The sequence below is a fragment of the Euleptes europaea genome, chromosome 11, assembly GCF_029931775.1.
Source record: "Euleptes europaea isolate rEulEur1 chromosome 11, rEulEur1.hap1, whole genome shotgun sequence".
Classification (NCBI taxonomy): Eukaryota; Metazoa; Chordata; class Lepidosauria; order Squamata; family Sphaerodactylidae; genus Euleptes; species Euleptes europaea.
The window spans coordinates 44,705,528-44,730,617 of NC_079322.1; the positions used below are offsets into that span (position 1 = coordinate 44,705,528).

The window sequence follows — 25,090 nt, forward strand, 5'->3', positions numbered from 1 at the left end:
CCCAGCTGAAGCCTAAAAGATTACACTTGCCCCAGATATTGTAGTTTCATACCAATGACTAGAAGCGATAATTTATCTAGTTCTTTCAAACGGCAATCCTAAACAGGATTGCTTGGAAGTAATTCTCAGTAAAAATTGAAAGGGCTTAGAATTAGGCAACAGTGAATGAATTCACAGTCACCACTTTGTGAAAGAAGCCCCTTATGAAATGTGATCTCTCAGTTTGCATATAGAAGTAAATAATAAAGGCTAAAGGCTAATTCAAACATCACACTACCCATTGAGAGACCAGTGAAAAACACTGAGTAAATTGCATGGACAGCAATTAAGCATACAAGAACCAATAGTCCAGAGCCAATCATGTCATGTCAGGGGCCCTTTGCCTGAGGGTTGAATGACAAATCACAGTGCAATCCTAAAGGAGAGTTACACCCTTCCAAGCTAAATATCTTTAGAAAGATGGCACTGTTTATTAAAATAGTCTACCAACACGAATCAGACTTGATTCCTCTATGAATTTCTGAGACCAAGTGGAGCCCACTTATTTGTGGGTCAGCCACCTATGCCCGAGTCAGACTTCATCAGCGTCTTTCCTCACTTTGTAGAGCAATCTTGAAGGGGAAGGGACGAACTAACTCAGGAGCTGACGTGACCCCTGCGCCAGTGTAAGTACCACATGTACCAGTTAAACTGGAACAGACTCCAGCGCAGGGCCACTTACACCAGTGCTGGGGAGCAGCGCAGCAGTGCCATGCTCAGGTGCCAGCACCGTCGCCATGGCAGCATTTCCCCGGTGCGAGGGCTTGCACCAGCATCAAAGGGGGTGTTCCTAGGGATGTTCCCTTTTGCCCTGGGAAGGTCCCTTTTCACCGGCACGAACTTGCACCAGCAAAAAAGCAGGCGTAGCCCAGTAAACTCTATGGGGGAGTTTCATGATGTTTTCCAAAAATAGCATTTTAAACTTTTTTTTGGGGGGTGGCAAAGCATTCAGGAGGCGGTGTGGCGGTGCTGTCTCTGGGCCTGACCCACTCAGGATTGTGCTGTTAGACTTTGGGTGATTGCCGCTCCTATAATCCCCACTGAACTGGAAGAAAAGAGGATCATGTAGGTGAGGGGTGAAGGGAGGGAGCACCTTATAAGTAAATGGGGACTGAAGTATTTCTGTGTAATGAGTGGGACACATGAAGTCTGGAGAGAGCAGAATGTGGGTTTGATCCAGACTGAGTTTTCTAGTGGCAGAATAGAACTGCCTTCCCCTCCCACTGCAGCCCAGTAATCTCCATGAAATACCAATCCCTGAGGAATGTTATGAAGGGAGGGGGGCTTCTGTAGTTGCAAGGGAGAATCAACAGAAATTGCCAGTTTAGTCTGCAATACACGTGGTTTCCTGCATGTTCATCTATGGAAGAGATCATTGGTGCAGGTCTGAGGATGCTAGAAAGCCGAGCAAATGGGGATCAGAGCTCAAAAAATTGAAAAAAACACTGGTTCAAGAATGTAACGTATAATGTGGAAAATATGAAAAATCACATATCAAAATGTGCACTGAAAGGGTAATAAAATCATAATGAGCACTCTCCACAATTGCACCAAAATGGCACCAAAGAAAGATAATTCTATCAAGTTGCTGAACAAGATAATTATTTTTTCACTCCTCTCTTGCACATAGTTATAAGGTTGCTCTAGATTTGACAAAACCACACACCAAGTAAAGAGGTGAGGAGTGAGTGACCCTAGAGTTCTTGGGTCTCCCTGATGTCATTAAATGTCTTCTGCTGCGGTGGGAAAATGGCTTTCCAAAACTGTGAAATCTGAGTGTACTAGCTGCCTGCTCTTTACCCCAGCTGAGGTTCAATTTCAGCTGTGTTTTGGGCTAAAACAGAGTTGGTGATCCTTGGGGATATTTTATGAATCTATAATATTATTAGGTTATTACTGATATGTTCAAATTAATGCTGAAATGAGATCATGTTATTTCATTAAGTAAAATAGCTCCTGGGAAAGTGAAACCACAAAACATATTTTAAGGAATTTTAACATTCATGGTGAGCTCATTAGTACGTCCAGCAAAACCTGATCCCAAGGCACTGGAATGGCCCATTGTGCATATAATCATTGTAATATATCACAGTATGTCATTCAAACATTTCCAAATATAATGAAACCAAATGTTGTCTGCCTGTAGCCTTTATTATAAAGCTGTGTGTCACCAAATCTTTAAAATGTCAGTCCTTACAACCTGAGAGCCATTTTTAAGCCACTTGCATCGTAACCCTAAGCACAGCCACACCCTTCCAACCCTATTGACTTCAATGGCCTCAGAAGGATGAAACTCTGCTTAAGATTACTCTGCAAGTCTACGGAAGTCATTCAGTAATAGTGGAATATCATTAATTTATAATTTAAATGCTTGCTTGATGCAAAAGAGAAATCTTTACAGAACAGGTAGGTCTATATCTGCTACCTGGATGTTAGTTACAGACCCCAGTGAATCAGATTTACTGTAGATACTACTAAAGAACCTTTTAGGTCAAATCACAACTGGATTTTAAAGTGTTTTAATTATCATTTGGCAATCATCTCCTGCTTTAATTTATGCTCATTATCACCATTCACAAGTTATACATTTCCTGGTCCATAAGGCCAGGCAATTAGTCTTAGATGCAATGGGTTTATTTAGATAGCTAATTGTTCCCCAGACTATAATTCATGCTGCCCAGCCTTTTTCCTTGCACCCAGCCATACCTCTCCATCTTGCTCTAGCTGATTGTCAGAATCTGCTGATTATTTTCCTGATGGATCATGATAATGACCTCTGCTTCATAGTAGCAGAATTGACTGATTAATTATCATGTGAGCAGTACTCCTATGTCCAATAGGTATGCCTCATCAGGAAAACAGATGAGTCAAAATATGTATGTGGGAAGGGTTCTCTATCTGCTGAACTTTACAAGAACAGAGAAAGCTAAAATGGTCAAGGTTTACAAGATCAATGGTAGAGTGAATCCTGGAAACAACACACAGAAATATGTTTTCCAAATGTTCTGTTAGCATTGCAATATCACATTTGCTATGAGCTGTGTCTGCTTGTGTAGAAAATGCCCTTTCACCAGTGTACCTGTCACCAAGTTCCCCCTTAGGTGCTCTGAGCTCAATAGACAAGAGGACAGACTAACATCACTCATGCTGTATAGCTTGACATATAACTTGAGAGTTCCAAGGCTAGGTCTTATATACTCCTGGTGGTGTTTCAACTTTTTATGCACAGAGCGTCAGTCAAAATCCTATCCATTGTTAGGGCTATAGAGCCAGAAAACAAGAAAAAAGGGTATAATTTAGGGCAGTGCCAGGGGCAGCAATGGGACCGAGATTTCTGGTGGGTGTTAGTATCTGTCTCCTGAGGCACAGTACCTTTTGGAGCAGCATCCCACTGATGCTTTCATTACTGAGCTATTTATTTAATTCTTTTCCACATGCATGACATTGTGTTTCACTGGTGCAGGGGGAAATGGCATAATTTGAGAGTAGGATTATTCAGTAACCTCTTGTAGAATTATAGTAGGCTATCAAAGTCCTTATATGCTCAAAAGTCATTGCTGCAGGCATGCTGGGTTCCATAACTAGGATTACCAGGTCCGGGTTGGAAAATACTAGGAGATTTTGGGGATGAAGCCTGAGGAGGGTGGGGTTTGAGGAGGGGAGGGACTTCAATGGGGTATAATGCCATATAGTCCACCTTCCAAATCGGCCATTTTTTCCAGGGGAACTGATTTTTGTTTCTTGGAGATCAGTTGTAATAGCAGGAGATCTCCAGCCACCACCTGGAGGTTGGCAAGCCTATCCATAACCCATATGAACGCTCTATACGTGATCCAACTTTTCTACTCCAGATTGATTGTAAATCTAGAAAAATGGACATCCATTGTTGATTTACTCACAGTACCAAGTACAACCTCAGAGCCTCTCTCTGTCTGTAAGCTAGGGCTGTTGATTAGGTTCGGCCCGAACTGAAAATCAGCCGAATTTCCCTTGATTCGGTGGTTTTTAGTTCGGGACGAACAGAACTCAAAAATGGCGGGCAACCGGGGAGCCGAATTCAGCGAGTTCGGGAGTTCACGAATAAATCCGGCCAATTCGGGGCCGTCAGTAAGCAGCATAACCTTCAGTAAGCAGCACTCTCCTCCCCCGGCCAATCGGTGGCCAAGCTGGGTCTTCTTCTAGCCAATCAGTCAGGATTGAGTACTGGAGGAATCAGCTGATGTGCGGCCCCGCCCGGGGAAAGAGAGAGAGAGGGAAATCCTCGTGTGTGTGTGCGGGGGTGTTTGTGCACATTTGCTCCTTTCCGTGGCTGCAGGGGGTGCATTTTTTGGGGTACAGACCCCAAACTTTCAGGGGATATTCAGACAAGCCTTCTTAAGAGACCACCCAAGTTTTGTAAACATTGGGCCAGGGGGTCCCGAGATATGGGCTCCTCCCTTTTTCTTTCCATGGCTGCAGGGGCGCATTTTTGGGTGTGGTGACCCCAAACGTTCAGCGGAGCATCAGACAAGGCTTCTTAAGAGACCCCCCAAGTTTTGTAAACATTGGGTCAGGGGGTCCCGAGATATGGGCTCCACCCCTTTTTCCTCTCCCCCCTTTTCCATTTCCGTGGCTGCAGGGGGTGCTTTTTTGGGGGTGCAGCCCCCAAACTTTTATCATAGCTTCAGACAATCCTTCTTAAGAGACCACCCAAGTTTTGTAAAGATGGGTTCAGTGGGGGCAGAAATATCGGCTCCCCCCTTTTCTCTTTCTGTGGCTGCAGGGGGCGCATTTTTGGGTGTGCCGACCCCAAACTTTCAGCGGAGCTTCAGACAAGGCTTCTTAAGAGACCACCCAAGTTTTGTAAACATTGGGTCAGGGCCCCCCGAAATACGGGCTTTCCCCTTTTCCCTATTGGGATGAATGGATCACCCTCGAGAGATGCATACATATGGATCTCATATTGGATACAAATGGAATCATATTGGATTACCCAGCCTCCCAGCCCCTCCTGATGGAACAGAAGACAGCCACAGTAAGACCCCTTTGGGGGCTTTAATCTGTAATTTTTCTTTTCTGTGTGTGTGTGGGGGGGAAAGCAGAGTCTGTGTGTGGGGGGGGAGGGAGCAGTTTCTGTGGGTGGGGGGGGAAGCCAAAGGGGGCTTTTGCCGGTTCTTCCTGGGGTGTGTGTTCCCCCTCCAGTCTCTCTCTCCCTGGTTTGAGGGGGGGCTTCATTTTTATGTCTTCAAGTTTTCCCTCATTCATAAGATCAGTTAGGTTATTTTGATGCTTGCTCAAAACTGGTTTTCAAATGGTGACTTAAAGAATGCATCTGCCTGGTCCCAAGTCCAATGCAAAAGGAGAAATTCCACCCCCTCCTGCTCATTATTCATAGCTAGCTGCCTCTGTCCCTTTCCATGGTTTGCAAACTCCCAGGTGTCAGATGTTGCTTTGCACTGTTGCAAAGGTGTTGCATTGCGTGCTTGTGTTGCTTTGCAGTTGTATTGTTTTGCAAAATTCTTCACACCTGCCCCGCCCTTTGCATGTTTGCAAAGGTGTTGCTTTGCAGTTGTGTTGCTTTGCAAAGTTCTTAGCAGCTGCCCCACCCTTGCTCTCATCAGCTGTTTGTCGGGGCTGGGAGCTTTGTGCGTGGGCGGCAAGCTCTGCTCAGAGATGCACATTAAGGGTGGGGGGACCCCTTTCGGAGCCCATATCTCAGCCCCCCCTGACCCAATCTTTACAAAACTTGGGGGGTCTGGCAAGAAGGGTCCTTTGAAGCTCCTCTGAAAGGACCTCTACCCCAAAAAATGCCCCCCAGAGCCGCGGAAAGGCGCGGTTGTGTTTTTAATGGCTTTATTCGGCCGAATTTTTTCCCCGAACTTTGAATTCCCGCCGAATTACACAGACCCGAAGTGGGGGAGTTCGGACTTCGGCATATCCCGAATCTAAACGGGCCGAATTCAGCCGAATCCGAACTATACTGAATTTTTTTTAATTCAACAGCCCTACTGTAAGCATCTTCCTCAACATGATTTGAGGAAGAACATCTCTGTGCACATTTCGCACCCTTAATTTTATTAAACTCAGGTTCAGAACCAACAGAGCAGATCAAAGAGGGGATGCTACTAGCTCAACTCCAAGGATGACATCAGAAAGAGGTCATGAATTGTTTGGCAGTGAGTAATTTTTATCTAATTTTTGCATGAAATATTCACAAAACGAAAACAGTTTCCTTTCTACAAGATTGCTTATATTTTATAGTGGCTGGCAAGATAATGAATAAACTGCTTTACCTCAGGTGGTGATTTGCCTGGATGAGGATAAGGCAGATCAACAGTTTCCGCACACCCTTTCTTTGCAACTCCATGCTCACAACGTGACTTATATAAAATGCATGCTATAACTACATATGGATATTGTTATTAGGCCATTATGGCCCCATATACCGATCAATGAAATGCTTTAGGAAGGCCTGGATAGGGACCCTTTCGTGCCTGTTCTTAATCAACCTTTGGACAGAGAGCAGGAAGGGAGGCTGTATAATATCTTCTCTGTAATCTCTATTCTGCGGAGGCTAATGCCAATCACCCCCCACCCCCGGATGCTGAACCCCATCCATTTGGAGCACATAAACTTCTCAGTTAGGAAAGAAAGCAGCTCATGTGTGCATAGGGTTGCCAGCTCCAGTTTGGGAAATACCTGGAGATTTTTGGGGCAGAGCCTGAGGAGGGCGGGATATGGGGAGGGGAAGGATTTCAGTGTCATAGAGTCCAATTGCCAAAGTGAACTGATCTCTATTGGCTGGAGATCAGTGGTAATAGTGGGAGATCTCCAGCTTGTACCTGGAAGTTGGCAACCTTATGTGTGCATCCACTAAAATTAATAGAACTGCTACCTCCATGGCATTGGAAGGTTTTAAGGTAAGGCAATGGATATAAAGCCCTGTCCTGGATGGCCCAGGCTAGCCTTATCAGATCTCAGCTGCTGAGAAGGGTTGTCCCTGGTTAGTATTTGGATGAGAGATCACCAAAGAATACCAGGGTCATTATGCAGAGGAAGGTAATGGCAAACCACCCCTGTTAGTTTCTTGCCTTGAAAACTCCATAATGGGTTGCCATAAGTCAGCTGCGACTTAATGGCACTTTACACACGTAGTGGTGTGTGTGTGAGGGGAGGGGGTTTGCTTGTAAAGATCAGTGCCAAAATTCTGCTAGGTCATTGCCTGAGACCCAGCATTATTCTGTTTTGCTCCAGTTCCTGGAACTGTTTTTTCTCAGATGATTTGGGTAGCTAATAGAATCATTAACTTGATATATGCTATCTTTGTATATACATTGTTGAGTGTATATTTGCTGCTTCTCTGTCATACTGCCAGTGAAGCAAATATGATATTGTTTCACTAAATAAATATATTCTTTTTTATTGTAGTGCTCATGGAACACTGAGTAATAGCGTTAATAGGCACTAACAGTGGATGGACTATGAGTCAGAGGAAAAGTACATGCTTTACACATAGGAGGTCTATAGTTCATAGCATCTCCAATTAAGGGAAGGGATCTCAGGTGGCAGATACTGGGCTCCCAGAGAGATCCCAGAGAGCTGCTGCCAGCCAGAGCAGGCAATGCCAAGCCAAATACACCAACGGACTGCCTCAGTTTAAGGCAGTTCTGTGTGATTCAGAAAGGTTTCTTCTCAACAGAGACATGGTTCAAGTTTGAATACTGTCTGATAGCAGGATAAAAAGAGAGAAACAGAAGTGTATAATATTCAGGAAATGGGCCAAAGCTCTGGACTCTATATATGAAATGAGTCTGGAGAAACAGGTTTTTAAAATACATGTTATAAACATTTTGCACTGTCTGTTGTGCATGAAGGTTCTACTAATTATATTACATTCTTGTGCATCTCCTCCCATCAGTTTAAGTGCTTATCCCCCAAATTAGATAAAAAGTATGAAAGTTACAGGCCCAAATTGTCAAACTAGGGAGAGTCCAAAAATTGATTTTATGTGTTGTGCCAACCCACAAGAATATTTTGCAAATAATTTGTAGGCTAAGATCAGTGAAACCAATCCCCTGAGCGGGGAAATATTTCTCAGGAAGTTTAACAGTTTCTGAACATTTTTTTTCCTGTTCACTTGATGGATTATAGCAGCTCCTTTATAATTCTTCCATAATAGATACTATTTTTGGATTGTGTTGGTTCTTCCCATTGCCATTTTTATTATGTAACTAGAAAAGACAGAAAGACACCCATTGCATAGAACTTCCAACAGTGATATTTGCTAGAATATCATTATGACAGCTTCTTTTGCTTCCTCCATGTACAAAGAAATTACAATTGTTGAAGGCACTTAGGCTAGGTTTTAACTAAGCTTACTGCATGGCTCTTTGGTTTCTCCTGTGTTTAGTTTACCATGTGGTGTTACTAGATTAAACCAACTAGTTGGTTTAAATGTCAGAGCCGCAGATGCTGATCTTGGAACAATAGGTATAGGTCAAGTGACTGGAAGGTACTCTCCAGGCTTTGAATGGTACCATTGCATAATTTCTCATTCTTTATATAAATTTATAGACTGTCTCTTGTGAGTCATGTCCCACAAGGAAGATACGATAGATTAAAATACACAGACCGAACAAAATACAGTCCAGAGCTAAAAGACTCCCTTCCCACAAATATTTTCTTAACCCAAGCCCTCAGAAACCAGCCCAAATAAAAATGGTCCCTCAACATTAATTGAAGATGGCTGGATTTGGTCTTGTGCTCTGCCTGTTTCATTAAAACTAGCCTAGTGAGATTTCTGTAGGTATTTAGTATATATGTGTGTAGCTGGGAGGAGCCCCCCTTTCCCAGCTAGGATCTTGCTGCAGGGAGGACAACAGCTACACCACAAAGAGGACAACAAGCTGCTGAGCCAGTAGCAGAAGGTTGTCCACTGGACAAGCCAGTGGGCAGGACCTTGCTGGTAACCCACGTTTTGGGGCAAGGGTGGGTGGCCCCAGTCTGTTATCACCCCTACCCTGTATGTGGCTTGAACACTGTGCCAACACCCAGAACAGAAAATATCTGTTATGATATTTTCATAACAGACTATAGCAAATCCACAGTATAAACCTGCAGAGGCATAGTTCCATGGTACAGCCCTCCGTAGTGTTCAGAAAACTTCACATAAATTATCTTAGTAACCATTCAAAGAAACTTGTCTGTTAGATCAGAATTAACATTCCTGTATTTCAGATGGCTTGGGAGTGTGGGAGGGAAGTTGGGCTGTGGGAATAATTGCTATCTACGACCACTTTGTGAATTCATTCCTGAAAAGAGATTTTAACTAGGGAGTGCCTGATTCAAGTTTAAAATACTGCACAACACCATTTCCCAGCCTGAACACTGTAATATCATAGAACCTCTTGATGAGCGTGTGTGTTTGTGTGTGTGTCTACCATGCACTGGTGAGGCATAATCTTAGTTTGCTCCAATAGGGATTTGTGTAGGCCTCACTGAAATGATTCTATGTATCACCACTGCTTGATGGATAGCAATAACACTATTTCTCTCTACCCTTTATAGCCTACATTTTGACATGTCTTTAATTTTCTTGTGAGACTTAGACTCATTCCCAACATGAAGTGCTTTTGAGCCTCTCTCCTGCTGTCTGTGTGCATGTGTAAAATACAGAAACACTCTTTTATGGTCCGGCAACATGAAATGTCAGGCCAATCCCCCATGCTTTGCTTTAATGGTAATTAATTAATTAATTTTATTAAGATTATTTTGCCCTGTTTTTCTCCCAGATTGCAGGATTCAATATGATTTACACAATAAATTCCAGACATTATAATTCTGAATACAGAAGCTCAGAGAACAGCCTCTCTGTTGCCCACAACAAAACTGGCCCTATGAGGTTGCAAGAAAGATGTGTGTGTATGTTTGAATGAGTACATGCTATGAATTTAATTTGCTTGGCTGTGCGTAATCCTTTTTCCCCAAAGGAAAAGAGTACCTGGATCACCCCCCTCCCCCAAGAGAAATTTAGACTGAAAAAAACAATCATAGGTAACAGCCGCCACACACTGCTCCAACCAATTTCACAGCCTTGCATTTCAGTTAAAAATGGGAGACTGTCCATATGTCCCTGCATATCTCTCTGCTAACATTACTACATGCAATAACTATTAATCCAGCAATTCACACCAGTATATGTAATAAAGGTAAACAGGAAACTCATTTTCTTCCCTACCTGTGATGACATTTATGGAACTGTATTCTTTAAATGTATGTGTGTGTGAATCTATCTATCCTTCCTTTCCTGATCCTCCTCTCCAACCACTTTTAAGATTTAAGGGAGGGATCACTCACAAGTAGGGCTGCTAGGTCCTCCCAGGCCACCAGCAGGAGATGGGATTGCCAGATCCAGGTTAGGAAACTCCTGGAAATTTGGGGATGGAGCCTGGGGAGGACAGTGTCCTCAGTGGGGCACAAAGCCATAGAGTTCATCCTCCATTTTCTCCAGGGGAAGTGACCTCTGTAGTCTGGAGATGAGCCGTAATTCTGGGGGATTCTCAGATCCTACCTGGAGACTGGCATCCCTACTCACCACAGAAGTAAAATGGAGAAGAACACTGGAGTGGTATACAAGGTGATTGTTTTATGTTCCTAGGGAAAGGTTGCTCAGCAGGAAAGGGCTGCTGAAGGATGGGTTACACAGTGACTGGTCTTTCCATTGTTCCCTCCGATTGGTTACCTCACTGCACTGCTTCTAGAAGAGTACCTGCATTTCCCCCCAGTTCTGGGGTGTTTTACTTCATTGAGAAAACAGCAAGCGAGGCAAGGGTTCAAGTATCTCTCTCTGCACCATTCTCCTTCTTGAAAAGGCAATCCAAAGGGACTGGGGGGATTCATGTGGGGACATCATCAGAGAGGGGTTTCATGGGAACAGAATGAACACATTATGGGCATGTTCACTGGTATAACTACACTGGCTTTTCTTTCCATGCTTGTTGTTGTGTTGTCTTTGCAAGTGACTGAATGTAGAGTTGCCACTGTGTTACACAGCTGCACAAAATTATCTGTGCTGATTATCTTGCCCATTCATGTTACTGGATTAAAATATATGATGCTTAGAAATTCTGAGTTATTAGCTTCAGATACAAACTGTAGAATCCTTTGAACCCTCTTTAACTATTCACTATACTTGTTTAATTGGAAAAGATGCTGGATGTTAAGGCCATGACTTCACAATAAGATTTAATTATGAGTACTGATATTGATACAATTTAAACAATTATGTTGTTGTTGTTGTTTTAAAAAAGAAACTTGAACATATTTTGTCTTTAAATCTTTTATCACCTGCAAAAAATTAATTAAATGCAGATGTAACAGGTTAGGTTTGGATGCCAGGGTTCATTTCCTGTCTATGCTTTTTCAGACAACTTATTACACCTCCTCCCGAAGTGTAGGGAAAACAAAAACTGGTGCTCATAAATCAACCTTTGGCTTTTCCTTAAGGCTGTAGATGGAGCTGGGCCTTAAGTAGGAGGCAAAGCTCCAATTCATTATTCACAAGCAGAATGTATAGACAACCGGCCAAACGACAACTGTGTTTGAAGAAACCATTTGTTTGAAACTCTAGCATGGAACAAAAGATAAATCTAATCCGCCCGGGTTGCGTTATTAAATTTGTTTTCCTGCAGGAGTCATCTTGTAATGGCATTCAGGATTTGGAAATCTCTCTGAAAACCAGATCTTCTTGGTTTGTTTCAGTAGTGTCAGGATTGCTCCGTGAGCTGAGTTAATGTCAGCTTCAGAAAGAAAGCTAAACTGGTTACCAAGGCCATGTCATTTAACTATTTCAAATTTATATTCTGTAGGGAAAAGTAAACTTGGGTACTTGTTGGGTCATTTTAACAGTGGAAGTATCAATTCATTTAAGGACCATAAAAGTCACCCCAATCTGCGCCTTCTTCTCATTAAATTGCAGTTAACACCATTAAATTGAAACATACATGTTTATGGTTTCAGTCCTGCCATCCTGGATTTAATGAGTTCCCAAATTCAGAGGAAACACACACCTTTATTACTTGTAAGTATTAAAGGCAGGAAAACCCTGACATATAAAAAAAAAATACAAAATGTTTTTTCCTTCCCTTCCCCCCACTTTTTTTTAAATCTAGAAGTACTGAAATGATGATGCTTGCCAAGAATACATACCAGATCTACAATCAATATCTTGCCTATATTTAGCTTGTCTCTCAAGTATTTGGCAGTAATTGCAACCGAATTAAAAAAGCAGAACCCCCTGTGGAATAGAGAAGAACAGAAATTTTACAAAGCACATCAGTCAGGAAAACAGTTATAAATAATGTTCTGGGCATTTGTGTATGTGTGTGTGTTTTAAAAAAGCTGTATGATCTCTGAGACCATAAATCTGCTTCTGGGAGTACCTCAAAAGCCTTTTCAGTCATCTGCTAACAATTAGAGTTCCTCAGAGACGTGCACATTGCAGGTGATTGCCAGTAACCCTAGCGCTCCAAGATGGGCAATATTCCCTGGTACTTACATGGCTGTTGATTCTTCAGCATGATGGCCTGGGGGCCTTACAACAGCAAAACCATTCTGTAAGAACAAGATAGGTTTTCAATTACCAGACTTTAAACGAAGAAGGGGGAAAGACTCTGTTGTCTTTCTACAGGGCAGCAAGCAAACAGATTTTGGAGTCTATTAGAAGCAACCGAGCACTTTTTCCTACCCTTTCATAGAATGAGCTGAAGTTATGAATAGGATCCTAGTTGCACACGTATAATATAGTTTAGAAAATTAATTACATATATATATATAGATAGATAGATAGATAGATAGATAGAGAGAGAGAGAGAGAGAGAGAGAGAGAGAGAGAGAGAGAGAGAGAGAGAGAGAGCAAAGTCCATCAAGTCCAGCGCCACATTTCAAAGTGTGAGCTGCTAAATCCAGGAGCTTGCAAGCAGGCCATGAAAGTAATAGTCATCCCCAACCATTTGTACCAAGCCCCTGAAAGGTTTCCTTCCTTTGCACATGGAACTTTCATCATTTAACTATAATGGTTTATAGACATTGATAGGTTTACTCTCCACTCCTTGCAGCCTAAAGGATCCATGTGGCCCCTTCATGGAGCTGCAGGCAAGCAGGGGGTTGCCCATTCTCTTCAACATCAAGAAATGTCCCAAGTACACATAATGCATCTGTAACATTCTGTGGCCCTGACCTGGGTAGCCCAGGCTAGCCTGATCTCATCAGATCTCAGAAGCCAAGCAGGGTCAGCCCTGGTTAGTATTTGGATGGGACACCACCAAGGAATACCAGGGTTGCTGTGCAGAGGAAGGCACTGGCAAACCACCTCTGTTAGTCTCTTGCCATGATCCCCAAAAAGGGGTTGCCATAAGTCGGCTGCGACTTGACAGCACTTTACACACACAAAACATTCTGTGAACACTAGCAAGCATGGTATAGCTCTGTGGAAAGCTATCAGCTATGCTCTCACCCAGTCTGAGTTGACTGATACTCTTTTGACCGGATGCTGTTTTAAAAGGGCCTGTTCTTGTAACATCACCCCCATACACTTTTATGTTTTTTTGCTACTTTTAGTATAAATGCATTTGCCTAATGAATGAACGCTTCATTCACCTGATGAAGTGGGCCCTGGCTTACAAAAGCTTAGTTAGTCATTAAGGTGCCACTGTATTCCTGTTTTATTCTTCTGCTACAGACTACTGTGTCTACCACCTAGAATTCTCTACTGAGTACTTATATTGCACAAGACAAGCTCAGTTGATTTCTTTCCTATTCATTCACTGATTGTCTTCACTGAGTTCCAGTTATATTTTATACTCTTCATTGCTCACAGTGTTTTGTATTTTGTACTGCTTCCTGTTATCCCATGTAGAACAGATATTTTCTTCTTTCCCCTGAATGTTGTATTTGGCTGTCTCAGAACAAAAGTACTATATCTTGGCATAGACGGGAATGTTCTCTTATCTGTCAACTCCTAAGGCCAATTAAAAAAAATTCCCAGAGTTACACAGTGAAGTAAGAGGAGAGAAAAAGAGCAGAATACATTCATTTGGGCCAAAACAATGAGGAAATGGGGTAACAGGCACAGAGTTAATGTGGGATTTCTTGGTTGTGCTATCAAGGGTATGATTTGCCCACTCTGCAATCCAGCAAAGCTTTAAGGAAGGAAACCTGGGTTATGTGATTCCCAGATGCACCCATACAAAAACTGCAGATAAAGCTCATTCAATCAAGCCAAACAATGCACAGCAAAACAGCAGCACAAGCAGCAGACCACAGGACACCTGACTGAAAGGAAATGTCAGCCATCAATTCAAAATCGATTAACTATTTAACTATTAAATTGTGCAAAATATAAACATCTTCAAAATTATGCAAAGATTCCTCTTATTTGCATGCAATAAAAGCTGATAAACTTTCACATACAAAAGGGTCATTGGGGAGGTTAGAAAAAGAAAGAGGATGGAAATTCCATATTTCACTAGACTATAAATCTAGTTTAGAAGCCTGCCAAAGTTTGCAACTTTATTGTATTTCCTAAGTCATTTTATAACACACATTCTGGACATTTTATAGAAGCTTTTTGTACAGAGCAGCCATCAAAAGCTGTGATATTCAAGGAAGACCTTAAGCTACTGATTCAATGCATTGTGTTCCTTACAGCAAGTATCCATCACACACACCATGGAGTATACAAAACAGGCCTATAATCTCTGATAAATAACAACTGCCCGGAAAGGTAAGAGGGGTTGCAGATGCACAAGCATTCTTTGCTTATAAGGATCATACTGCTAACCAGCCCTAATGGTAGATCTCTGAATGAATTAAGATACATGAATTTGTGTTTAAATGAGACAGTCTCTCAAATGTACAACTCATTCTGTGTGCAAGCCTACCATCATAGTTAAAAATGTAGACTATAGTACAGTGACCACCTCCAAGTTTCTGGCTGGCTATAAACAAACATACAGAAAGAACCAGGCAGACCTTTCTTCATTGACTGTTTTTTCTCTCACTCATATACTCTGAACATGGCAGCGAACCTGAACTGAGCACCAAAATCAAAAAACCTCAGTAGTTACATTCAGATGTCTTTGCAAGCTCTAATTAAGGAGTGTATTTGGCATCAGGCATGAACACCACTTGGTCACTGAGCTTGCAAATTCCACTTCCTCATCTTGCCTCCCTCCTTCTCTTGAATGCTTGATTGAAAACTGCTTGGTTTGGTCAAGCTCCAATCTGCCATAATATCCTTCCATGTGTCCCTGTGTGTCAACAGTGCCTTCAGGCAGCCATCAGGCTATCCCACCATTTAGAGTGGCCTGTCTGGTATCGACCAGAGCCCAGGCCTTTTCCATCATTTCTCTGACTCTCTGGAAGGGGATCCCTGAAATGGTGAGGGGAGCCCCCTCCTTGGATATCTTCAGGCTGTGAACCTTTTTCCCAGTTTTTTCAGGTTTGGGTTTACTAAACTCGGAAATTTTCAAAAAGCCGAACATAAAATTGGAGGCTGCAGGGGAGGGCAGTGCAAGCACTGGGTTCCAGCTCAGCGCTTAGACTGCAGACCGCTGCCACCCCCAAAATCAGAGGCAGCAGGCAACGGCAATTTTGAATGCTGGGACATCGCCAGAAGCAAGGACTCAGCCAGCAGGAAAGTAAAGGGGGAGGGAGGGGGAAAATAATGATGGGGCCAAAGTGGCCCCGAATAATGCTGGAAAAGTTCAGCATTATTTGGGATCTGCTTTTTTAGCTCCCTTTAATTGCCATAATTTTTTACCAGAAAAAAAGCCCCTGAAAAATACCAAAAAAGTATTTTTCAGGGTGTGTGTGTTTCTGGTTCAGCTTCTGGTTCAGCCAAATGCACACTCCTAATTAGGATACCTTTCACCCAGACACAGGTAACCTTTAGACATCCCAATAAACCTATGTTTGTTCATGACGTGGGTTTTTTGCAACAACGACCTGCCCCTCCTTCCTTTCATGTGCAGAGAACAATTGAAAGCTTCCTGGTTTAGCTAACCTTCAAACTGTAATTTGCTGTGACATCCAGATGCATGTGCCTAGGAAAGCTGGAATTAATTTCCTCCCCACTAACCAAGATTTTAAACTGGGATTAAACTATGGTTTAAATCCCAGTTTGTGGGAAGGAAACACTACAGGTTTCCCAGATGCCGATATTTGGACATCATGTCAAATTGGAGATTGACTGAAGGCTTCCCACACCAGGAAGCTTTCAATCATACCTCTGCGTGTAAGGGTGTGTGTGTGTGGGGAGGCAGCTTGTGAGCATGGCAAACAAGCCATACCCATGCCTGTCACAAACAAAAGGGATTTGTTGAGATATCTGAATGTAGTCCAGATATACATGTTTCGACATTTATTTTAAATGCCAACCTGATGAAACACAATGCCTGCTGGACTTCACATCCATTCTGTCAAAGTCACTTGCTCTGAATTTGTTTAGGAACTGATAGATACCTAACATCTTTCAAAGTGAATGGGGCTTTGCTCAGGATATGATGCTTTGCTATACTTAGAACTGGGAATGTCTTTTCCCAGGCCATATTTTGTTTGGATTTTTCTTCGTAGGGGGAGGGGAATTAAGTGTTTTTCATGGCCTTTCTTTAGTGTGTCTGTAGCCTTGTGAGTTGTGACTGCAGCAAGAAGCATGGATTGTTTTATTGAGTAACTTTTCGGGTTTCTGTTCTGGTTAATTTTTTAAAATTTATTTTCAATTTATATCCCGCCCTTGCTTCCTGGCTGAGGCGGGGCTCAGGGCAGCTAACAAAACAATGTATTGATACACTAAAATCACAATATAGAGAATAAAAACAATTAAACAGCCCATAGTCATTAAAATTATAACACATCAGAATAATAAAACATCAGTTTAAATAAAATCCATTTAAAACAAACAATGGCGCTCCTTATTGGATCTTAGAGACCGCCGAAGGGCCTAATAAGGGCCCCCACACAATAGTTGGTAGCAAACAGAAGAAAAACCGGGCTGGGGAGTATTTCAAATACAGCAAGAAAGGAAGGAAGCCATATTGCTGCATTTGACGCATGGCCCTAAAAACAGCAGTGTCTGTGTTTTCTATGTTTACTGTTAAAAATCAACCAGAACACACAATTATAAGGTCATAGATTACAACCACTAAGTATCGAGAATAAAGTTAGTTTCCAGACTTGGACACAAATTTGGCCTCATCCACATACTTTCTACTATATCTAGTTCAGTCCCTATCTCCTCACTTCAGGTACCTAACACAAGAGCTTACTATAAATGGTACCTATTTAAAATGCCATCACTTAGCTGATGACACTGAATTGTGAAGGTTCATTTTATTTTAATGCTTTGAAAATGAGGTACCAACCAAAAACAAGTATATTCTAAGTGTTAGAATATGCCTTTCAGTTTGTAGAAAAAACGTATCTTTAGAAGTTAGGGGTTTTTTAAATTCTTGGGTAGAACATGACACTCGACAATGTGGAAGTGGCTCACAGTGCCTCTGAACTCTTGCCCATGTAACCTGAGTAGATCTATTCTCCTCTATTAAAAATGGAGATATACAGTCCATAGAAATTGCATCAAGTCCAAAGTCCACTTAACTTGATAAGAACTGCTGTTTTGTACCCCCTTGCTTAATTGGGCAGGAGTGTTAATCCAGATCAAACCAAACTTCTTTGAAAGCAAGCCTTTACAGAGCCATTTTCCACCACCACTGGCCACTCCTGACCATGTAATAGCTAGTCAGGTTTGATCATTTATGCCAGATTTGAACTAAATCAGAAGTTGTTTCTTGTCAGAAAGATCTGACACTTCCTCTGGCTCTCAACAAAATTGTCCCATATTAGCGAAGGGAATGTGAATTCATTTATTTGGGCAATACTAAATACCAGACAGTGATCTCAGAACAGTGGGTGAAGGTCAGACAGAAAAGCAAAAATATACTCCTGAGATAGACAGTCTAACACCGAAGCAGTATGTCGAAAGTGTAGCCAACACACATAAATTCAAAGCATTTTTACACAGACGCTTGTTTATACTAGGATACAGACACCATTATACATAGACAGAAGGTTAAACTGACTGACAGAAATGCACATTAGAGGAAAGATTCATGTCTTTGTCATTATAAGCCTGATTTTTGTGTGTTTTAAACTTCAGGATATGATTGAGTTGAAATGGTCTGAAGTCTAGAAGTGCCTAAATGTGTAATGAGAAATCAGCAGTGCATCGAAGTCTTTACTCCAGGGATAAAAGTCACTATTTTAGCTCTATAACTGGCCTATTGGTAGGGAAAATGCGAGTGGTCTCCTCATTTGTTTACTAAACATGAAACAGGTTGCTTATTTTTCAGAGTGTACCATTCCTGTACTCCTCCTCATCTTCCTCAATGAAGTGGAATCCTAAAGGGCTTCTGTAGGTGTGCTATGACTCTGCTAACATGTTAACAATGTGGCTGAACTAGTGACTTCAGACTTGCAGGAAGCCATCTTAGAGTCTGTCTGCCAAGGCCAGCATGGGAAGGAAAGTAATGGGTTCAAATCCCAGAAAAAGGTTTTAATTGGATATTAGGAAATCTTCCCTTATAGTGATGAAGCCAAAAAACCAATTGACCAGGAAAGATGCCAATATGTGGTAGTGGTTAGAATAGTGGTTAGAGTAGTGATTAGAGTGGTTAGGGTAGTGCTTAAAGACCTAGGGTCCAGGAGGTCAGAGTTGAAATCCCCAATCTGCCATAGACAAGTCACGTTTCTCAGATGACCAAAACCCTGCTCACATCTCCCTCTCTCACTTCCTCTTATTCCTTTGTAGAAGTGATGGCATTTGCAGAGGTGTCCTCCTTTGGAGAAGAGTCAGGGAGTCCTACTGGATTACATATCAGTCCCTGACTGCCCCTTGAGCTGCAGGCAGCTTCTTTATATACATGCCTGAATCTCCTAGAGTTCTCAACACCTTGAAATGATGCCACTACCAGTTTATGGTGATCTGGCTCCCTTGCAACTGCTTCTCCAGGGCTCCCAGAGGCTGCACTCTGCAGTTGTTTATCTACTGATTCATGGTTTAAAAACTGGAAAAACGAGCTGCCTCACTCCTTGGGAAGGCAAGGTACAAATTCTTTAAATATATAAACATAACCTTCAAAGAATATTCGATTATTTTTAACTTTCAGAGTTGCAGCCCCCCCCCAGCCCCTAGAAGAAGAAGAGTTGGTTTTTATATGCCGATTTTCTCTACCTTTTAAGGAGAATCAAACCGGCTTACAATCTCCTTCCCTTCCTCTCCCCACAACCGACACCTTGTGAGGTAGGTGGGGCTGAGAGAGCTTGAAGACAACTGTGACTAGCCCAAGGTCACCCAGCTGGCTTCATGTGTAGGAGTGGGAAAACCAACCCAGTTCACCAGATTGGAGTCTGCCACTCGTGTGGAGGAGTGGGGAATCAAACCCGGTTCTCCAGATTAGAGTCCACCACTCTTAACCACTAAACCATGCTGGCTCTTCCAGTGAGGAATCAGGAATATTTTCCTTTTATCCATAATACCAAATGAAGTCTTACATGGAGCTGAAATCGACTCATAGAGTTGGAAAGGGCCAGTCTAGTCCGATTCCCTGATCAGTGCAGGAAATCCAGACAAGAGCATCCCTGACAGAGGGCTGTCCAGCTTTTTCTTTACATCCTTCAGAGAGGGATGCCTACTACCCTCCAGGGAACTGGCTCCGTTGTCCAACTGTTCCATTAGGAAGTTTCTCCTGATATTTAACTGAAATCCATTAGTCCATTAGATTGAGTCTTGTCCTTTGGAACAGCAGAGAACAACTTCCAACTCTCTTCTGTGTGACAGCCCTTCAGGTATTTGAAGAGCATGAGCATGTCTCTCCTCATTCTCTCCTTCTTTAGGCTAAACATACCAAGTTCCTTCAGTGGCTCCTGATAAGACTGGTTTGTTGCCCTCCTCTAAACCCATTCAAGCCATCTGTTATGTTTACTGCTTAATAATGGGCGAGAGATAATCACTTGGAGTAGCTTTACAGTTCCTGTCCACTACTAGCATTTGTGGTTTTAATTCTGCATGCAAAAGTTTATGAAATTGATAGAGTTAAATGCAAACAGTATGTTGGAATGCCAAGAAAATAATAATAGCCACAGTGGAACACCATTTTATCTTCTGGCAACAGACACGGTATTTGGAAGAACAAGGCATCATTGTTAAATCCTTAACTGTTCTTTGGGAAGAATGAAGAGTTGCATCATTCAAAGTAAATGCTCAATCAGGAAGCCATATCAGTGATTCTAGATTCAAATTTTGGTATTCAGTACACTATACCACATTAGAGTTACTACACTTATCTGAGAGTAAGTGCCAATGACATGCATAGGATTGGGCTATAGATCTCATGTGATGAGATGTGGTTAAGATCAATACATAGGATCGTGCTGCAGATCTCATGTGATGAGATGTGGTTAAGATCATACCCACCCTCCACCCAGTCAGTATGTGTGCAGATTCCAATGCTTACAATTTAAATGATACACTACTTATTTACCCGCATTTCTATCTCACCTTTCTTCCACTGTGGAACTCAAAACTTTTTACACAGAGAACTCTCCCATCTATCTGCTCAACAGATCCAGGCCTGCTTAGTTTCAGCAGGGTTGCCGTGACATATGCCCTCCAACCATATCTAGGCCCGCAATGTGGTTCTGGTGCTGCATGTCACTAGCATTTATTAGAATATAGAGGAAATATTCTAAAAATCCACCAATTTACCTGCACTTAAATATTCTACCCAGAGAACTTTAAACTCGGTTCTTTTAATAACTGAAACAATATCATTTTACATCCAGCTCCATCACTTGAGCTGTTGGTAAAGCTGCATGCTGCATCAGAAATATCATACAACTTGTCTACCAATCTCGTCAAGTTTATGATACATGCTTTACAGACAGATGGGGAACAGTGATTCACAGAATCCAAAAACCACCACGTGTCACTCTGTTGATCATATTCAGAAACCTTGAAATTTTGTGGTTTGCTGTCCCTGATTTCAGTGGGCTATGAATCAGACTGGGATAGCCTGGCTTGCAGTGCAGTCCTAAGGAGAGTTATACCATTCTGAACCCATTAACTCCAATAGCTTTAAAGGTAAAGGTCCCCTGTGCAAGCACCGGGTCATTCCTGACCCATGGGGTGACATCACATCTCGACGTTTACTAGGCAGACTTTGTTTACGGGGTGGTTTGCCAGTGCCTTCCCCAGTCATCTTCCCTTTACCCCCAGCAAGCTGGGTACTCATTTCACCGACCTCGGAAGGATGGAAGGCTGAGTCAACCTTGAGCCGGCTACCTGAAACCGACTTCCGTCGGGATCGAGCTCAGGTCGAGAGCAAAGCTTTTGACTGCAGTACTGCAGCTTACCACTCTGTGCCACGGGGCTCCTTCAATGGCTTTAGAAAGGGGTAAATCTGCTTAGGACTGCACTGTCAATCATATAAAAAAGTTGTAAGCTGTTTTTAGGCAGAAAGATGCTCTATGTCTATATGCTCAACCACTGTCTTATATCTAATGGTTCTTATCCTGTTTCCACAGTGGTTAAACCAGAAGGAGCTGTTCTCATGCCTTCCTCAGTCAGATTTTATCTATGCTATCTGAAATTAAGTGTATGAAAGGAATTATTCCTATTGAGATTCATCACGGATTGGGAAACACCTTTTAAAAACATTCTGGAAACCTTTCAGACAGATTGACATTTTGGGACTTCTGCTCTCTGCATTTGACCTGTACTGTGAAGGCTTTATAATATTGAAGCTTATTTGAAATAGCAATTTTATGTTTCATTCATGTAACGCTGAAATAGCAAACAGACAGCAGGGTAACAATGTCTGGATACAGCAAAAATTGTTTTGATACTGATCAGTCTTGACGTATCAAAAGAAACCATCCCAGGAAAGCCTACAGTTTTAGTTTCCAAGGATATTCATTTCAAACTATTTTAATTCGGTGAAATGATCCCTGACTACCAAAAGGGCAGTTGTACGTACTCCATCTGAAGAGGGATTTGAAGGGATACCATGCTTGTTTTGGTTCAGTTCAACTGGATGTTTAAGATAATGTCAGGCCTTATCGTGGGTTTCTCTCTTCCCTCCATGCTGCCACTGCACTGCCGTTCTCAGCTAGTGGAATTTTATGACAGCATCTTACAGTTTGCTGAGAAATTCCTTTCTATTACATTTATTTTGAGAGCTGTTGTAGCATAGTGGCTAAAAGAATGAGCTGCAAGCTGGGAGGTCCCTAGCACAAATCTTCTCTTTGCCATGGAATCATTAGACAGCCTTAGGTAGGGTTGCCAACCTCCAGGTACTAGCTGTAGATCTCCTGCTGATAGAGATCAGTTCACCTGGAGAAATGGCTTTGGCAATTGGACTCTATGGCACTGAAGTCCCTTCCCTCCCCAAACCCTGCCCTCCTCAGGCTCTGCCCCAAAAATCTCCCGCCGGTGGTGAAGAGGGACCTGGCAACACTAGCCTTAGACAAGCCACACTCTCTCCCTCAACTCACCCCCTCCCCTTTCTGAAATACAGAAAGAACAATAATTCTGGTCCACCTTACAGGGCAGTTGCAAAGATTACAGGCATATAATGTATATGAAGTACTGTTGTACACTGACAGTGCATTTCTGAGAGGAATGCGTGCGCCAGTTTTTGGAGGCAACGAGGCTGTGCTGCCTCCAAAGGAGGTTTTGGCCCTGCCAAAACCTCCTTGTGGTGGGAAAAATTCATGCAACCCTATGAGGGTTGCATGAATTTTTCCCACCACAAGGAGGTTTTGGCAGGGCCACATTATATGCCTGTAATCTTTGCAACTGCCCTGTAAGGTGGGCCCAAATTATGCCACCTAGGTGATGTATCTCACCAAAAATAAAAGGGGGCATTCCCGGCCTGAAAGAGCCCCCCCCCCCCAGCCTGGCAGCAGAACACCCCGGGAATGCCTCCCGGGATGCCAGCATGGCCTTTGATGGTGTTGGGATGCCTCCGGAAGGTCCATCTGCATCCCGGGGTGGTGCTGCCATGGCAGCGCCCAGTGACTGGAGTCCGGTCCTTCCCACCAGCATTGGGGCCACTAAAGTCAGCATAAGTAGCCCGGACGCTGGCGCTGGGGCCCCGGATGCCGGCGCAGCGCCTTCTTGGCCTCGTAAGGGCTTTCGCCCTTAGAGCTCAGGAATGCACTGTAAAAGTCTTACATAAATGCTAAAAATTATTATTTAAAATATTGCTTCAGAGATCTTTAAATTTTGCTGCCTGATGGTGAAGTCTTTCGATAGAGTTTAAAGCAGCACAATAAGATACATGGCTCAGGGACAGCTAGGATCCAAAGAGGGGACATGTAAACATGGGACATAACCATGTGGCTTTCAACATGGCACATATTTTCTTAATAGGACAACAGAAATAACAAGCATGGCTCCAGTGGCAAACCTGCAGCTTCCCTTATAAAGTGGGTGGAAAGCCCACAACAGCCTAACATGATATACCTGTTGCTAGTCTATACTACTGCACACCAAGGTGGCCGAAAACTACAATGTCAGCTATAAGGGGGCTATGTTAGAAGCTCTGAGGCACACAGGCCCCAGCCAGCCACTGTTATCCCTATTCTTCCAGCACTTGATCAAGAAGTTGAGACACTTTTCAAGAAAGTATGTGCACAACCACAGCACTGTGGCAGGATCGGATAGGCATAACACACTGCAAAATTGGAATTTTCAGCCATGTTCACACAAATAATTAATACAGTCTTATTGAACTTTTCTGTTTTCAGAGAGGAACAGATGTGAGAGGAGCAGCTGATGCTTGTTTTTAAAGAAAATACTCTAGCCTTAATCCTAATGTGTTTTTCCATGGCAATGTTGTTGTTGTTTTTAATGTAGGGCCCTTTGCTTCCTTTTCCAGTGTCTTCCGTCCACAATAAAACACAGGCCATCATCAATCACCTTAGTGCAACTCCATAAGATCAGCAGGAATATTTGTCAAGAACACCAGAAAGCTGGGGAGAACATTAACATCATGTGCCTCAACTGCCTCTTTCCATCGCCAAGAGGAGTCAAGAGCCATGTTCCATCTGAAGCCATGTTTCTTCTTTAAGACCAAAGATCTTTCTCAGATCTTCTGTTACAGGCTCAAATAAAAGGCACTGGGCATTTTCAGAAAATCTGTCTGACAAAGCTGAAAAATTCCTCACCAAACCATCCTAATTTTTCCTATTTTGCAAACTCTGTGAATCCCAAGCTGCAATTCAAATGCAATCAAGAGTCTAGCATTTCAACATTCTTAAGCATTAACATGGCCAGTGATTCTAACAAGAGAGATATGTATACTCAACAACATATTCACACACAACAGCATCTACTGAACTGCTCAGCAGACCCACAAGTTCTAGGGATAATCATCCTTTGCGTGGTTTTAAGAGGATGAAACTTCAGAGCAAGGAAGGTGGTGCTCTGAAACCGACTACGAGGCTTCGGAGAGATAGCTCTGTTTGTCTTCTGCAGTGAGAGCAAACAAACAAAAGAGTCTTATAACACCTTGAGGACGGACAGATTTATTACGATACAAGCTTCTGTGAACTGGTGGACTTCATCAGATACATGACATTCATTAGATCCATGCAAGTGGGCTGTAGTCCACAAAACCTTCTGCCACAGGAACAATGCAGTCCTGTGCAGTTTCTCCCACCTAAACGCATAGACTGGAGGAACTACGCTGTCAATCTGCTAGTCTTCAAGAGACCACAAGGCTCGCTTTTGTTTCCACTAAGAGCCAAGGTCTGAAGATCTCCTTCAGGCTCATCTCTTTCAAGAAAAAAAACTGTCAAGAAAGGTTAATAGATGTCACGCCACATAGGATAAGAATAGAATGGAGTTGATAGAGAGCAACATCATTAGAACACTCATAATTCACCATGGGCTAAGCCTGCTGTGCTCTAGGATCCTTAACGTTTAGAGTGACAAGCTAAATATCTGCTAAAA

At 42.6% G+C, this 25,090-nt stretch overlaps 1 protein-coding gene across 1 annotated transcript in view; it reads right to left on the reverse strand.

Moving 5' to 3' along the window:
* The window catches only part of HDAC9 (histone deacetylase 9), a 504,774-nt gene that overhangs the window by 97,747 nt on the left and 381,937 nt on the right, over nt 1-25,090 (reverse strand). The window contains exons 18-19 of the mRNA XM_056857023.1: nt 12,575-12,630; nt 12,226-12,313 (exon numbers count right to left, since the gene is read on the reverse strand). Of these exons, the coding sequence (XP_056713001.1) occupies nt 12,226-12,313; nt 12,575-12,630 (144 nt within the window). The remainder of the gene's footprint in view (nt 1-12,225; nt 12,314-12,574; nt 12,631-25,090) is intronic.